Source organism: Rhagoletis pomonella, unplaced genomic scaffold, assembly GCF_013731165.1.
Source record: "Rhagoletis pomonella isolate Grant_MI unplaced genomic scaffold, Rhpom_1.0 Rhpom_scaffold_00002, whole genome shotgun sequence".
Lineage (NCBI taxonomy): Eukaryota > Metazoa > Arthropoda > Insecta > Diptera > Tephritidae > Rhagoletis > Rhagoletis pomonella.
The window spans coordinates 62,928,751-62,945,388 of NW_023458556.1; the positions used below are offsets into that span (position 1 = coordinate 62,928,751).

A 16,638-nucleotide genomic window follows, 5' to 3' on the forward strand; every position below is an offset into this window, starting at 1 on the left:
GAATTGTTTTAGATTGAAAATAAACAAACTAATGACATGCGGTTATCAGCACCAAGAATTTTACTTCCTCGCATTTATCAATTGAAAGATTAGACAAATTTAAAATAGCTACTATTCCTAGAAGCAAAAATTAAAAATCGCATTAACAACATAATTTCAACAACGAATTAATAGTATTGATAATAAAACATTTTTGCTGGGGAAGAACAACAACATAGCCACATTTAGTTGTAAGAGCAGATAGCCAGAGCGCCAGCAGAAAAACACTTCACGCTCTCGCTGATAAGAAGCGGACGTTGTCGGCAAAACAAAGCGCAAGCAATACACATACATGCGATTGGAGTCGCTTGGCGCAGTATTCCAGAGCAGTCATCAAGTAGCGGTCGCACTCAGCTGATCATTCAGATATTTGATCATCCAGCCACGACAACGTGTACGCTGTCAAATCTCGAGAGTTTCATTTCACGATTAAAGTGGTCACATACATACATAGGCTTGGAAGATAAGCTTTTGAAGTGTGGAAAATTGGAGACGCCGCTGCTAGTCGAAAGCTGTTGAGCGGCGAAACTATTGATTTATCTTTAAATACATATTTTAAGTAAAGTTAGTGGAAAATGTTTTGGGAGAAAAAAGAACCGGAGCCACCACCGCCACCTAGTGTTTTGCGTAGTCGATTCATTGAGTTTGTGGCGGGGTCATTGGGTAAGTGAGAAACTCATATGGAATAATAGACTATCGAATAAGTGCTACTAAGCGTGTGTATACAATAGGAGCGTTCCTTATCTCCCAGAAATAGTCAGAAAAAGTCCGAAGTAGTCAGATTTAGTCCAAAAAGCGTTCCTTAACTCGGAAATCACAGCTAAAATGAGAGAGCAACACCCAGTGAGAGTGACTCTCATCAGTCCGAAGTAGTCAGATTTAGTCAGAAGAATTTTGTCTGGCAAAATCCTGAAAAGTGTCAAACTCAACTAAATTTAAATTAACGGAAATTAAAGAATACGCTAAAAGTGAGAATAATCTAAAAAGTAAAAGAAGTGAATTGAAATTGGAAGGAGGCAAAAAATAATTGATATAGTAAGTGTTTATTGTGCTTGTGCTTGTGTGAATGTGTTTTGTACATACATTTCCATTCTTATTTGACGTTAGCTTTGTTGTTGCCATTCTTTGGACTAAAAATTTGGTTTTTTGCGTTCCTTTACTTTTCCTGTTATTCTCTTTTAGTGAGCGCATTTTGCTTACGCTCTGGCATTTTGACATTTTTCAGATTTTAGTCCAAAAAGATAAGGAATGAACCTAGTAGTGTGCTCAGCAAAGGCACGTGGGTGCCTCTCAATTTATTTATGCGCATATCAGTACATATATACAAACATACATACCCGTACATACATATGTGCGTTAGGGCGGGTCATTTTTTTTTTACTTTGCGCGTATAGCATAGGATTCTACGTGTAATTCTAACCAAATTTTCCAAAGAAACTATGGCTCTAAAATCAATTTGGAGTTGCCAAATTACGAAAATAGGCTTCGAATAAGATGTGAAAATTTTCAATGTTGCAGCCTCTGGCGAAAGTTTTAGGAAAAAAATAAGTGCAAAAATGGATTCCTCATACCAAACAACCCCTTATAGCTACAGTGACCATATTTATGGCAGCCGAATAAGGGGCCAAAAATTATTTTGGCAGTTTTTTCCACAAAATCTGGAGGATCTTAAAGCCATTTTCAATGATGCTAGCTTTATTAACCCTGAAACAGTACCTTCATTTTGCATAAATTTTTCCATCTTTTGTGAAAGCAGCATATAAATATTCCTTTGTAGCATCACACATTTGTACATAGAATATTTTTCCATAACTTTGTACTTTGTGCTCGGGACTTTTACCCCGCAAATTTTGTAACAATCATTCCAATGTAGGGAAACATGATGAAAATATTCGATTACTTTTGAAGCACGAGTGGTATTGAACGGATTATTTTCAGACTCAGAGTTCAACGTTAAATGCGTTGGAAAACCCCTTTGAGAAGCTAAATACTAGTGAAATTTCTTCAGAAATTCGAAGGATGATCAATAACGTCTGACGTCATATTCACAAATACCCAGTTTTCTACGCAAAATTATAACATAAACCATCTACATATGGGCTCCTCGATTCGATTTAAAAACAAAAACTAGTTCATAGGCATGTCGTTTTTATGAGCTGCTTAGGCGCCAATACGGGACATTAAAAGAATTACCAGGACAATCGACGAAAAAAGAGGACTGTCCCGTATAAGGCAGGACACTTATAGCATGTATTTTTATTAAATTTAAGCACTTCTCTACGACACTGCAGCAAAATCCTAAGAAACCTATTTTCGCAATTTTAGACCCATGGTTTCTTCGACAAATTCGTTTAGAATTACACGTAGAATCCTTCTGTGCTATACGCGCATAGTCGAAAAATCTCCCACACAAATTGACCCGCCCTAATATACGTACATAGTTTTTTGTTTGCATGTACTCGTATGTCGCTTTGTGTCCATCGCGTGCATTAATGAATAGCGATGTAAAAAATGATTGAGTGAAATAAAAATCGGCTATTCGTCCACAAAAATAAAAATGTTACATGTTTAATTAACAAAAATTTAAATTTACTTATATTACAGAAGTTGTTATCCTATCTGTACATATAATAAAATTGTAACAGGCCGATGTCTGTACATTATAGATATTATTAGTATTTATTAGATCGACAGAAGCCCAATCAAAAATTTTTGGAATTTTTGTCTGTCTGTCTGTCTGTATGTTTGTACGCGCATCACTCGACAACTAATGCATGGAATCGAATGCAGTCTTCAAATATAGGAAAAAAACTAGTTAGAGAGTTGCCACATGTTTGAAATTTGCAGTTTAAGTAAATTGATAAGATAAAGTAAATATTGCAATATGGCTTGCAAAAGAAACGGGTTTAAGAAGGCTTACTGCCGTCCCTAAATTGGAGCGCTAAGCGTTACATTTTCCATTGTCACAAATCTACGCGGCGTAATTTTTGACGTTTTCTCATTTATTTCCTCCCGTTTTTATTATCGTTTCCTCTTTCACTTCTTTGTCCTTTCTCTTTCTTTCCGTTTTCTGCAAACAACTTCAACATGTAACGCCCTGTCAAAAATGAAATTTCCATTTGCTCGGCGCTAGGGCCACGTTATTGTGGGGTGCTCCATACAAATTGTACAGGCATGAGGATTTTTGACAGTTGTTTGCCGCTTGATGCGCCAATTTAGGGACGGCAGTTACGGTCGAAAATATTTTTGTAGAAGGTTGCCACATCTTTGAAAATTTTAATTTGATTTAACTGATAAAATAATTCAAATATTGCAATATGGGTATCAAACTAAAGAAGTTTACAGCCAAAAATATTTTCGAGGAGAGCTGCCAACTGTTTGAAAAATTTGATTCAATTAAATTGATAATTTAAGCTAAATTATTGCAATATAGTTATTAAACGAATATTTTTTGCGCTCAGTATCAAAAACGACATATATTGAATTGATACACCTTTGAAGAAAGAGCGCCATATGTAGACTCGAGCTACAAGATTATAAATTTAATTTCGTCGTTACTTTGCCTACTCTTTAAATACCTTCGGAAATGTATTTAAAAATAAATAATGCTTTATAAATAAGATATTTGTTTGAAAAACTCACTTAAAAAGCTCTTTAAGCCCTTTAAATTTTTTATGAATGAGGTCATTTTGGGAGGGAGTAACAAGAAAAGAATACTTTAAAGGCGCAGCGAAGCATGCCGGGTATTTGCTAGTTAATAAATAATTATAAGTTCAATTAGACACGACCTTTATCTCTATTCATAATCATTTAGAGATACTGATTTGCAGACGCAATTTAAAAATACTGGCTCATTCTTTATCGATTGTTTTTTTTTCGTTTTCCTGAATTGATCAGTGATTATCATCGCAATAAATTACAAATTGTTTTATAGTGTTTTTTGTAACTTATCAACAGTATAGTATACTGACTATACAATAATCAAAAAATTAAGAATTTTTCTTCTTTTTTTTTGATACGAGCTTTTTTGCACTTTCAGGCCCATTTTTTTATGGACGAAAAAATTTTTAACGTTGGTTCCCGAAAGGCTTTTGAAAAATTTAAAAAAAAGTATATAAACTAATATCGGAGCGAATAATATTTTTGTAGAACGTAACAACGCACCATTTCATTTGGGTGGCCGCTAAAATGTTAACATTTTGCAGAAAATTATTCCTCGGAAAATTATGCGAGGGGTCATCTCAAATAAGGTTTTTATACGATTAACAAATGTCTGCTGCAGTGAGATTCTAGAAATCGCCTCGCAAAATTTCTATCGGTAAAAATCTCTGAATGAATAAGGCTTATGCCTAAAAATATGATGAAATGACGAACTGTACGACGTTCGTATGACAATCGGGTATACGTAACTGGAAGGACATATATACATATATCCAAGGACTGCAACTTTAGTTGATTCCGCAAAAACTTTTTGTCAGGGACATAACAGGTTAAAGTTTTATTGTAAAAACGTCGCTTCCTTCAGTTATTAGATGAGAAATACTTTTTTTATTTCCCCGATAAGAGTTATAACCCAACATTTTCCTTTTACATTGCCTGATAACTGTTATGCTAGATAAATATTTTTTCCCTTGCTGATAAGAGTTATTGCCCAAGGTTTATTTTTGCGTTGTCTTTATTTTACAAGGTTTATCAGACAACGTTAAAAATAAAGGTTGAAAAATAACTGTTATCAAACAAGGTAAAAAATAAACGCTGGAAAATAATTGTTAACAAACAACGTAAAAAATAAATGTTGGGTTATAACTCTTATCGGCGAAATAAAAACTATTTCTCATCTAATAACTGTTTAATTCGGGATAACAGTTATTTTTGGTCACTGCTTTTTGCAGTTTTGCAAATCATATCATTTTCCATCTTAGCCATGGTCCATCTGAATTAAGTCGTTCATTGTTTATTTGGCTTAGAATAAAATACCAAAATTCACTTAACTTCACTGATTGTTAATACATAAATACATATATATGTATGTATGTTGAGATTAACCAACCCACCAACAAATTTGCGCCTTATATAAGCCTTATTTAATATGATTTACACCTGATTTCGCCGTATTGATGTCATTGAGAATAAGGTTTAACTCTCTCTCTCAGAGAATTTAAAAAAAATATCTTAAATTTTATGTTCCGTCTGATGAGAACTGTTGTCGGGTTAGACAGTCTTGGCAGCAACCAATTGTATCAACCCAGCCAGCAACAAACGTAAATTTTACCGACAGTGCAGTCTAGTACAATTTTCCGTATCCGGAAACGAATAGAAAACGAGTTATCATTCATTTTCGTATCCGGAAAACGTTCTAAACGTTAGAAAAAGATGATGTTTTTTTGAAAGCAATAATTGTATTTTATTTGCTCAAGCTAAACATTTGAGTACATGCATGCATAGTCAGCAGTTTGTTAGCTTCCAGAAGGTGTCGGGCTCGAATTCCGTCAGGCGCTTCCTAATTTTATTTTTTTTAACCATGAAAAAGTATATGTGAAGTGCAGAACGGAAGCGTATTGAGCGAAAAATTCAATCAGACAAATTTCAGAAAAAAAAACAGCCGAAAATGTATCCGTTTCACAAACAATTTTCGGTAAGTTGTTGTTGTTGTTGTAGCGGCTACAACAACCCCGCCCAGATCGGTTGGTATCTCAGTCGTTGTCGTCAAGTTCCACTAACGGCAACCCTAGGAAGCGTGCAGCTTCTGTGGGATCTGTCCACAGGGACAGGGCCGTTAGGGTTGTCGGGTTTTCCGGGCATGCGAAGAGATGGTTCGAGTCATGTGGGGTCTCTCCGCATGCCGGACATTCGTTCGGCACATCCTCATTCAGCCTACTCAGGTAGGAGTTTAACCTGCTGCAGTAGCCGGAGCGAAGTTGAGCAAGTGTAGTGCGTGTCTCCCGAGGCAGATGAAGCTCTGTCTCGTCAATGTCCGGGGGTGGTATGCCTAGAACGGCATTCACAGGTCTAGAGTCTACATAACTCGAGACTGCGTCCCTGTGAATGCCGTTCAGGGCCTGTCTGTACGCTGTCGGGTCCAGAGGTTGCTTAATGAACCTCTGGACTTCGTCCGTCAGTTCATATAGATGCCTCCTGACGTGCCTAGGCGAGGGCTCCTCTGCAAGCAGCTGTCTGTTTGGGTGGCCACTTCTGTGGCTCCCGATCAGGAACTGCTTGCAGAGCATTATGTTGTGCTCCTTAACTGGGAGCATTTGCGCCTCGCCGTGCAAGTGATGTTCAGGCGACATCAGGAGGCATCCCGTCGCTGTCCTAAGTGCCGTATTTTGTCCAGTCTGTAGCTTCGTCCACTGCGTCCTACTAGTCCCTGGCGACCACACTGGCGCTGCGTAGTTCAAAACCGGCCGGCCTATTGCCTTGTATGTTGCCAGCAACGTTTCTTTGTCTTTGCCCCAAGTACTGCCGGCTAGCGACTTGAGGACCTTGTTGCGGCTCTGTACTTTATTGACAATAGCGGTTGAGTGCGCAGAGAAGGAGAGCAGGCTGTCGAATGTTACTCCGAGTATTTTGGGGTTATTCACCGTCGGAATTGGTGTGTCATCGACGTGAATCCCCAGCGGTAGCCTGACCTCCTTCTTCCAGGTTGTGAACAGGGTCGCGGAGGATTTCGTAGGGGAGAGGGCTAGACACTTTGCAGTGAAGAAGCGAGAAAGTTCGGAGAGATAGCCGTTTACTTTCAAACACAGGTCATCAATTCCATTCCCAGTCGCCATGATCGAGCAGTCGTCGGCATAGGAGACAATCGAGACTCCCTCTGGTGGTTGAGGGAGCTTTGAAATATAAAAGTTAAACAGTAGCGGGGAAAGGACACCACCCTGAGGAACCCCCTGTTTTATTTTTCGCTGCTTACTCGTTTTGTCTCTAAATGTACCGACGAATGTCGACCACTCAGATAATTTGCCGACCACCGTTTGAGCCTCTGTGGGAGAGAGGAGGCCTCTATATCTTCTAGCAGCGTGGAATGGCAGACGGTGTCAAACGCCTTTGACAAGTCCAACGCTACTAGAATCGTTCTCTCACAGGGACGGTTGCGGTTAAGGCCACGAGTTATCTGAGTGTTTATGGCGTTAAGTGCTGTTGTTGTACTGTGCACTTTACGGAAACCATGCTGATGCTTCGCTGGGGTCAGGTGGTTTGTGAAGTACGGGAGTAGCAAGGCCTCAAGTGTCTTCGCTACCGGGGAAAGGAGTGTAATCGGACGATACGAATCTCCTTTGTTGGCGGGTTTCCCCGGTTTGAGCAGTGGGACCACTCTCCCCACCTTCCAGATGTCTGGGATGATGAGAGTGGCCATTGACAGGTTGAGGACCTCCGTTAGGTACGCTACCCCCGCAGGACCCAAATTTTTCAGCATCAGCATGCATATTCCGTCGGGACCCATGGCTTTGGAGGCTTTCGCCTTCCCGATGGCCACCTGAACTTCACCGCAAGTGAAAGCAAGGGGGGCACAATTTGTTGGCAGTTTGTGCAGCCTTCTGGTCACTCGACGCTTGGCTTTGTCTACCGGAGGATGCAGTATGAACTGCCCGCTAAAATAGCTCGCGCATCTCTCCGGGTCCGACGAAGCATGGTCGCCGAAGGAAATTTCGATTTTGTCGTCGTGCTTCGTCGGATTAGACAATGACCTCACGGTTGACCAAAGCTTGCTCACACCAGAGGTGAAATTACAAGTCTTCAGGTGCTCCTCCCACTTCTTCCGCTTATGTACGTTTACAAGTTGCCGAATCTCCGCGTTGAGATCCCTGATACGGGGATCTCCGGGATCGGCCTGACGAAGGCTATCACGCTCATCAGCTAGAACAGCCGCTTCGGCAGGGAAGTTTGGACGTGGGTCCGATATGCATCCTGCCGGTATGAAGCGAGCTGCAGCAGCAGTGATAGCCCTGCGGAACTTACGTTCACCGAGGTGGACGTCGGTTGGTGTGGGGAGCGCTGCGAAGGTGTTTTCAGTAAACTCCGCGTAACCTTTCCAATCAGCTTTGGAAAAGTTGATATAGGTCCGGTATTTGGCGGAGGCAAAGTCGGTTGGTTTATCAATCGAGATGACTATGGGTAGATGGTCTGATGCTAGAGTCAGCATAGGTCGCCACGTTATGCTGTTTATCAGACCAGCGCTGACTATTGTGATGTCTGGCGAGCTACTGCAGTTACCCATAATCCTGGTGGGTGCGTCGTCGTTCATTGTGCAGAATGTCGAATCGTCTATCTGCTCAGCCAAGTCTGTTCCCCTACGATCGTTTGACAGGCTTGAGTGCCAAAGATCGTGGTGCGCATTAAAGTCACCTACTACCATACGGTTTTCACCTCTGAGGAGCGCACCTATATCAGGGTGATATCCTGCCGGGCAGCAGGTGACAGGGGGTATGTAAATGTTAAATATTTCGAGCTCGACATCGCCTGACCGGATAGCGATGCCCTAACATTCTAGGGTGGTATCCCTGCGGTCGATGTCTGCTTCGATAAGACGATACTGCACGGTGTGGTGCGTGATGAACGCTAAGCCACCACCATTATCTCGCTCGCGATCTCGACGGTGCACGTTGTACCCGGCGCAATTCAACAAAGTTGAATTGCTGTGCAGCTTCGTCTCTTGGACCGCAGCTATTAATATACCATGCCGACACATAAAGGCGGTTATCTCCTCAATCTTGCTCTGTAGCCCGTTACAGTTGAATTGGAGGAGCTTCATGTGGTTCGGGAGACGTGTCGTGATGTGGGGTGTGAGTGAGGTGTATGTTCTTGCCGCCGTTGGCTGTGTGTGCTGCTGAGGTGGTTGCCGCCCTGTGGTGGTGGTGGGGGGCGTCGCAATTGACGTCTGCGACCGAGCAGCACAGCACGGGCCCTCGAAATTCCCCGTCCAATCTCGCGTGGTACGCAGACCTGAACATGCCCTAAAGTGGCACCAGCCAAGGCAGGTATTGCACTTGACTGATGTCACATTACGGAATATTCTGGTCTGACATACCGTGCAGATTGTAGGGGGAACCAGGAGTTGTTGGCGGCGGCGTGTGGGTGGTGGTGCGGTTGTGTGAGTTATGTGGTCTGTGGTGGCTGTGGTACGGTCTGTGGTGTTATTATGTTGTTGTGTAGTGGCGACTGTGTGTGGTTGCTGTGTGAGTGTGTGGGGCTGCACGGGCGGACTATCGTTTGCCGTGGAGGCTGCTCTGTTTGAGCAACAGGGGGGCCACGTAGGACGTGGTCCACTGTCTGTGTGTCCGTAGTCCCGAGCAGACCCTGAGGTGACTCCACCCCTCGCAGGCATTACACCTGACTGAGGTGGAGTTGTGGTGTAATCGTCTTCGGCATACACAGCAGGTGTATATTTCTGGCCCAGGGTTTGACTCGATGCCAGCCCTGAGTAGGAGAATGCGTAGTGAATGTTGCCCTATGGACGGACAACTTCTGAGATACTTCGCCGACCTAAACGGGGTTAGATCGCCGAAACAACAGCCCTTGGTCGGGTGAAACCCGAGTCATTCCGGTACGTAGAACCGGCTGTCGTGGGAATGTTCGGTAAGTTGTCTGTGCATACGCTTCTGCCACACACTTTAGTGGGAAAACGTATCGTCAAAATATGTAGCCGAAAATGGAATCGGTAAACGGACCAAAATCCGCACTTCATCCACTTTTTTCCTTTTTCGGAGAAAGTAGATGAACTGCGGATTTTTGTCCGTTTACTGATTCCATTTTTGGATACTTTAACGATCCATTTTCCCACTAAAGTCTGCTGCAGAAACGTATGTACAGACAACTACCGAAAATTGTTTGCGAAATGGATACTTTTTCGGCTGTTTTTTCTGAAATTTGTCTGATTGAATTTTTCGTTCAATACGCTTTCCTTCTCCACTTCACAGATACTTTTTCATGGTTCAAAAAAAAATATAATAAAATGAGGAAGCTCCTGAAAGAATTCGAACCCGACACCTTCTGGAAGCTAACAAATAGCGGTACGGTCCTCTGCACGCTCAGCCGCTGCCGACTACGAATGCATTCTTTCAAATATTTAGCTTGAACAAATAAAATACAATTATTGCTTTCAAATAACATCATCTTTTTTTTTCAAACGTTTTCTACTCGTTTCCGGATACAGAAAATTGTACTAGACTGTACTGTCGCAAAATGTTCGTTTCTTATTTCTTAAAACTGCTTATATCATTTTTTTGCTGGGAAGGCAATTAGTTGATAGGATATTGAGTTCAGATTTTTGATTTCTATTTTGTTATTTTCTTCCAGGTGGCGCAGCGCAGGTGTATGTCTCCCAGCCGTTGGACACTGTCAAGGTGAAACAACAAACATTTCCATTTCTCTACAAGAATATGTTTGATTGCTTCGTTAGTACCTACAAGAAGGACGGCATTATCCATGGCCTGTATGCGGGTAGTGTTCCCGCAGTAATCGCCAATGTCGCTGAGAACTCTGTGTTATTCGCTGCCTATGGTGGTTGTCAATCATTTGTAGCATATCTTGTTGGAAAGACACACACTAATCAATTGAATACAACAGAAAATGCTTTTGCTGGCTTCTTTGCGGCATTTTTCTCGACATTCGCGCTCTGTCCAACGGAGTTGGTTAAGTGTAAATTACAGGCGATACGCGAGGTATGCTATTTAAAGTGTGCATTTAGCTATTTAAACATTGTCATTGTATTCTAATCTATTTAGTTTTACTATTAAACACTTATAGTCGGCGGAATGTTGTCCAGGCATACCAGCTAACGAACATATCACACCATGGAAGCTAACTAGAATTATTTACAAAACAGATGGTAAGTTTAATTATTTAATATGTACAAGTGAGTTCATGTTTAGATTACTATTTTTTTTTTTTTTGCTTGACTACGCCACACTAGGTATTCCCGGCTTTTTCCGCGGTCTCACGTCAACTTTTATGCGTGAAATGCCCGGCTACTATTTCTTCTTTGGCAGCTATGAGGCAACGCGCGAATTTCTTACAGAGTAATTTTATTTAGAATAATTTTAAAGGCAATATTAACACTTCACTTTCAGGCCCGGACAATCAAAGGACGAGATTGGTCCACTTAATACAATGATTGCTGGCGCTGTTGGTGGCGTTATGCTGTGGACATCGATTTTCCCTGCTGATGTTATCAAGAGTCGCATACAAGTGCAGAATCTGAATCGTGGCATGTTGTCTGTGGGTCTTGATATTTTACGCAAAGAAGGCATTTGGGCGCTTTACAATGGACTGTTGCCTTCAGTGCTGCGTACCATTCCGGCAACCGCAACACTATTTGTAGTCTATGAATATACGAAAAAGACGCTTCACGAGCACTTAGATGCGCTGAACGTTCCGAAGGACGGAAACAAGAAATAGTCGTTTGTCATAATTACTTTTAAATTGTGTTCCTTACATATGTATGTCTGTATGCACAGAATTCGCTAATTTATTTTGACATACATTCATTTGTAAATTTATGCTAAAAATTTATGGCGTTCACTAATTTTCGTTTCAAGAACTGCTGACGATCCAATGGGGTTTCTTGTGCGCGCCATTCGTGCCAATATATCTGCAATAATAAAGTAGTCGATATAGTAAATATTCGTAGTTAATTTTAAGTACAACTCAATTTAGCATAATTTGGTTTAAAAAAGCGTACAATTTAACTATGAATATGTATGTATGTAAATGTAAAATGTTGTCCATGATGAATGTATGTTCATTTTAAGATAAGAATTTGTAAGGTCAATATACATTTTATAAACTCATTAAAAACACAAAAGTTGCAAGAATGCAATATGTACGGCTTGCATTGTATTAAGAATGTCTTGAAATTATATGCATTATGGGATATATTATCAAATTGATTGAAATGTGAAGTTTTGTGAAGAGCTGATGGCAACATTTATATTTTTATCAGCTATTTCTACTAAATTAAAAAAAAAAAAACTACTCACCACAATGGGCTTGTGTCCCAGCATGCGTAACTGATTAACCTTCATCTCAAATAAGCCAGTGAATCTTTGCTTATCTTTAACAACATTATTCCAGCCAGCTATCACAATAGCAATGATGTCCACTTCCGGTCTGTCAGAATCACCTAGCAGCAGCTGGCGTGTCAAAATATCACCTGAAATAAAGAAAATGTTAATTGAAAAAACTGACCACTCCATATATTGTTTACATTATAATACCACTATAGTCCTCCGGACAGCCAGCAGCAAGTCGTATTGCTTTTCGATTTTTATTGTCATAGCAAATAACCAAATCCGGTCGCTCGAAATGTGGCAAAATATGCTTGAACGTGTTCGGTCGCAATATTCGCTCAAAAGTTTCCTTGATCTCCAGCAATATACGATCTGTATTATTTAATCTGAATTTAGAATTTCTCTCAGGTATGTATTGTGTTAACATTTTGCCCATAGAACGTCGCATTTTTTCCGATAATTGGTTGCCCGTATAACCAGAGTCCTTTAAATTTATTTTCACAAAAGAATCTAAATTGAAGATCTCACGTCCAAGTGTCACATTTTTGCCATAAGCGTGATCTATGAAACGCTTGTCCAACGCAGAAGTTAGCATCTCTTCATTATGGTATCCACATAATGTCAGATAATGCAGGCACGCCGCAAAACAACGCGGATATTTCATGACTTCATCAACTTTTGTTTGAAGCAGCGAGATAATTTTCCGACACAACTCTTGCTCGACACCAGTTGGACTGCGATAATTGAAAACGCTTATAGCCAAACATATGCGCTCCATGTCCTTGAGGCGCGCATTGGCGATTTCATTATTGAAGCGCTGTAGCACCAACTCTAGAACGCCATCATGACAACATTGCAACTCGACACCGAAAAGCGCTAAGTGCAAACAGCTCATTAATGAAATGCGCGACACTTGCTCTTGTAACACTTCCATTAGTTGCATCATTTGTGGCACTTGCGGTAATTTACTGCTATAACGCAGCACTTTTAAGATGGCGACCAGTGTTATATCGTCCACTGTCTCTGTTTCCGCTATCAATCTATTGTACAGATGATCTAATAGATCCGGATTTCGTATAGGTGTTTGTGTCTTAAAGAACCCCATCGACATGACACCCAACTCCTGCAACGACATACTATCGACACATCGCGCTAGATTCACTTCGAAGTCAAACATTTCAAAGACAGGCCGTCGTAAAACATTACAGTAGAACATGGCTTGTACTAAATGCTCGGGCTGCATGCGTCGTACCTTCCGCCCAAGCTTACGCAACGCTTCCCACACAAACTCTGCAACACGTGCCAAGTTCAGCGTATACCAGGCATCGCATGCGAGCAACAGTTCATCACTTGACCAACGATCAATGCGACGACAACACTCAACATCTAAATTGTTCCACAATTCCACATAATTATGTTCACGCACTGAATCCTCCAGTGGTAGCTGGGCTAGTTGCCGAAGTGTTGTCAATAACTCCTCGTCATTTAGCTGGTGAGTCTGCTCGCAGAAGCGTAGACAAAATTGCGTGAAACGCTGATCTGAGATGCAGGTATTCGTGTGTATGCAATATTGTGTCAAAGCGGTAAAAGCACTGAAGAGTTCTTCAATTGTAGAATCAGTATTTTTAGGGGTTAAAGCCAACGATGGAAGCTGCGGGTGCTCGGAAAAATTTTTAGTTTCTGTGCTTACATCCAGACGGAAAATTTTATACGGTTTCAGTGAGTGTTCCAACACATCGTGTGCATGTTTGTTCTCCTTATCCACAAATAGTTTAGCCGTATTGGGATGACTCAAATGAAGGCAAGCAATCGGTGGCTGTTTTAGTGGAATCCTTCTTGGTTGGTTAACTAGCAATTGATAAATTCCTTGTACCGTACTAAGGCGGAATCGTATTGTTGGCACACTCAACATTTCAGAACAAATTATTCAACTTTTAATTGCATCACTAATCCATAACTAATTAGCCTATTTAAGAAAACAGAAAACGTGGTACGCCTGTACGTTTGTTTGTGCGATAACGCTGGTGCCAAACAGCCAGCTCCCGATCTGATTTAACTCTGCTCACTCGGTGAAGTCATTTTAACTTGTGTACATATTTGATGATTACGGAATTACTAAATTACTGTAGTTTTAATAACTAAAGCACTTTAAATGCGTTAAATAAGAAAAAATTCGCTTTTTTTCCTTTTTTGCTTTAATCGCCTTTTTTGTTTTGTTTGCTGTTCAAAGCATCAGCTGTTTTATTAACAGTGCACTACAGCTACTCTCTGTTGTTGACACTCATCTCTCCAAGTTTCTTAATATTTCTGTTAACGATCCGTTGTTTACAGAATGCTGATCCGCCAATATATCAGTATGAGTGAGCGTAAATTCCCAAAGGACCTGAAACATGAAACATGGTTCATGTGCCTGAAAGTTGATTTCTGGCATTTTTTCACGCAGTCTCTTCCAAAAAAAAATTCGAAAATACTTTATATGGAAATGCAAAAATCCTTCAGCAAAAAAAAATCTCAAAAATTAATGCGATTTTTGACTAACTCCAAACGTGCATTTTTATACCCGAGCGCACTTGTGCACAAGGGTATTATCAAAGAACGTAGCCTACGAACGTTATCTACGTTCTTTGTTATAACTTTGTTCACTTAACGGTTGTTTGTAGCAGCCAAAACGAATCGAGATAGATATAGACAAATGTATACATAAATGATCAGAATGAAAAGAAAAATCGATTAAGCGGTGAATGTGTGTCCGTCCGTCCGTCTGGGTACACGATAACTGGAGTAAAAATTGAAATATCTTAACGAAACCTAGTACGTGTACTTCTTTCGTGCATACGACGAATGGTATTGAAACTGGGCAAAATCGGACAATAACCACGCCTACCTCCCATATAACGGTAGTTTTGAATACGAAAACTGCGATATTTTAGTAACTACTCAATCCTATTCACTCAAAATTGTTATTTACAATGATTTTCAGACGAAAAATAAGACTATTATAAATTTTTGGAAAATGGGCGTAGCCACGCCTACTTCTGATTACATGTGTATACCTTGGTAGCCGCTCCACCAATTTCCCCAAACTTGGCACAGTTGTTGGCCTTGTAAAGTGGGTAATAACCACGCCCACATCCAATATAACGGTAATTTAGAGAAATATGAAATCTTCGATAAATCAGTGAATACTATATCTAATTTATTAAAAAGTTTTGCTTGTAATAATTCTTAACCACGACATACGTTTATGATACAATTTTGGAAAATGGGCATGGCACCGCCCACTTATGATCACACATATGTATCTCGGTAACCTTCTACCAATTTGTATCAATCTCGGTATGGCTATTGTTCTTGTCACATAAAAGTAAAACATTGAAAGTTATTGAAATCGGACTAAAATTACGGCCACTTTTCATATAACGGTAAATTTCAGAAATGCTTGAAACTTGGATATTTCGAAATTTAAGGACACTAATTTACACAAAACTGATACTAACAACAATCCCTTGAAAAGAAGTATAATTATTTGGAATTTTAGTAAATGGGCGTGATACCGCCCACAAATGACTATATAAGTTATTCTCATTATATCTAACTGAACCTTCTATCAAAGATGTTTAAAATAGGCGGAAAACCACCATGCAGCGGGAGTTTTCGGTAAGGTGAAAATCATATTATTAATACTTGCGCCGGGTATTTAATATTCGGCTCCGCCCAAAACTTAGACTTTTTTACTTGTTTATACTAGAATTCAATGGCTACAAGACTGCATTCTCAAGAAAATTCTAAAAGAATCTGATTAAAAAGATAAAAATTTGCTGAATTTTCGCGAGTTTTGCAAAAAGTTTAGAAATTATATTTTTATGTTTTTTGTTGTAGAATGAATTATATTTTTACAAAAAAATTGGCGGAAAAATATTAGAATAAACATTGTTGCATATATTGTAAAAAAGCAACTGTGCCAATACTTTTTGCCGACAGTGTATGTATTTTCGTATGTATACCCAGGGTTTGAATTGCCGAGTGCAAAATAGCATACGCATAGCTTTTTGAAGTGAAACTTCTTAATTAAGTGGTTGGTAGTAATTTGGCAAATTCAACGGAAATTGCACGCGTAAATGGTGCAACGGAAGTTGCACTCGGAAATGGTTGGGGCTGAAACTAGTATATACTTCTTGATTATATGCACATGGTATAAAATTAACAAAAACTTGCCAATAAAACGTTAAAGAATAACACTTAGAAAAAGGCCAATACATGAAGGAGAGTAAAGGTAAGTACGTAGAGAGTAGATAAAGAAAAGGATAAAGGCAAAGGTAAAAATAAAAACAAAAACAAAGATGGGTGAAGATAATGGCAAAAATGATGATCAAGGTACATAAATTTCGTGATTCAATAATTAGTCTGTTCCTTTGAACTTCGGACTAAAACCTGTGGAATTGTCAAACTACAATTTTACTCTCTCAAATGAGAGTAAAAGGAGAACAGATGCAGAAGTGCATAGGAACGCAAAAAGCACTATTTCCTGTAAAAACGTCAGTCGGTTTGTTTATATGTCATTTGTACAACACTGATTTAGCTGAAATATCACTAA

General features: G+C 40.0%; 2 protein-coding genes across 2 annotated transcripts; one reads left to right on the plus strand and one right to left on the minus strand.

Moving 5' to 3' along the window:
- The first annotated feature begins 250 nt into the window (after nt 1-250).
- LOC118733947 (mitochondrial ornithine transporter 2) lies at nt 251-11,866 on the plus strand. The gene is made up of 5 exons (XM_036463592.1): nt 251-702; nt 10,333-10,697; nt 10,783-10,864; nt 10,949-11,054; nt 11,106-11,866. The coding sequence occupies exons 1-5, from the start codon at nt 615-617 to the stop codon at nt 11,431-11,433; spliced, it is 969 nt and encodes a 322-aa protein (XP_036319485.1). The 5' UTR covers nt 251-614; the 3' UTR covers nt 11,434-11,866.
- LOC118733946 (FAST kinase domain-containing protein 5, mitochondrial) lies at nt 11,447-14,366 on the minus strand. The gene is made up of 3 exons (XM_036463590.1): nt 12,252-14,366; nt 12,015-12,187; nt 11,447-11,626 (listed from the first exon to the last, which is right to left on the minus strand). The coding sequence occupies exons 1-3, from the start codon at nt 13,954-13,956 to the stop codon at nt 11,537-11,539; spliced, it is 1,968 nt and encodes a 655-aa protein (XP_036319483.1). The 5' UTR covers nt 13,957-14,366; the 3' UTR covers nt 11,447-11,536.
- Nucleotides 14,367-16,638: the final 2,272 nt, after the last annotated feature.

What these genes read in the sequence shown, in the direction of transcription:
- LOC118733946 (XM_036463590.1), bottom strand. Translation starts at nt 13,956, where the DNA reads ATGTTGAGTGTGCCAACAATACGATTCCGCCTTAGTACGGTACAAGGA. An exon ending in CTGTCCGGAGGACTATAGTG is followed by an intron (nt 12,188 to 12,251) that starts GTATTATAATGT and finishes TCTTTATTTCAG; the next exon opens with GTGATATTTTGACACGCCAG. An exon ending in TGGGACACAAGCCCATTGTG is followed by an intron (nt 11,627 to 12,014) that starts GTGAGTAGTTTT and finishes TTATTATTGCAG; the next exon opens with ATATATTGGCACGAATGGCG.
- LOC118733947 (XM_036463592.1), top strand. Translation starts at nt 615, where the DNA reads ATGTTTTGGGAGAAAAAAGAACCGGAGCCACCACCGCCACCTAGTGTT. An exon ending in GTTTGTGGCGGGGTCATTGG is followed by an intron (nt 703 to 10,332) that starts GTAAGTGAGAAA and finishes ATTTTCTTCCAG; the next exon opens with GTGGCGCAGCGCAGGTGTAT. An exon ending in AATTATTTACAAAACAGATG is followed by an intron (nt 10,865 to 10,948) that starts GTAAGTTTAATT and finishes ACGCCACACTAG; the next exon opens with GTATTCCCGGCTTTTTCCGC.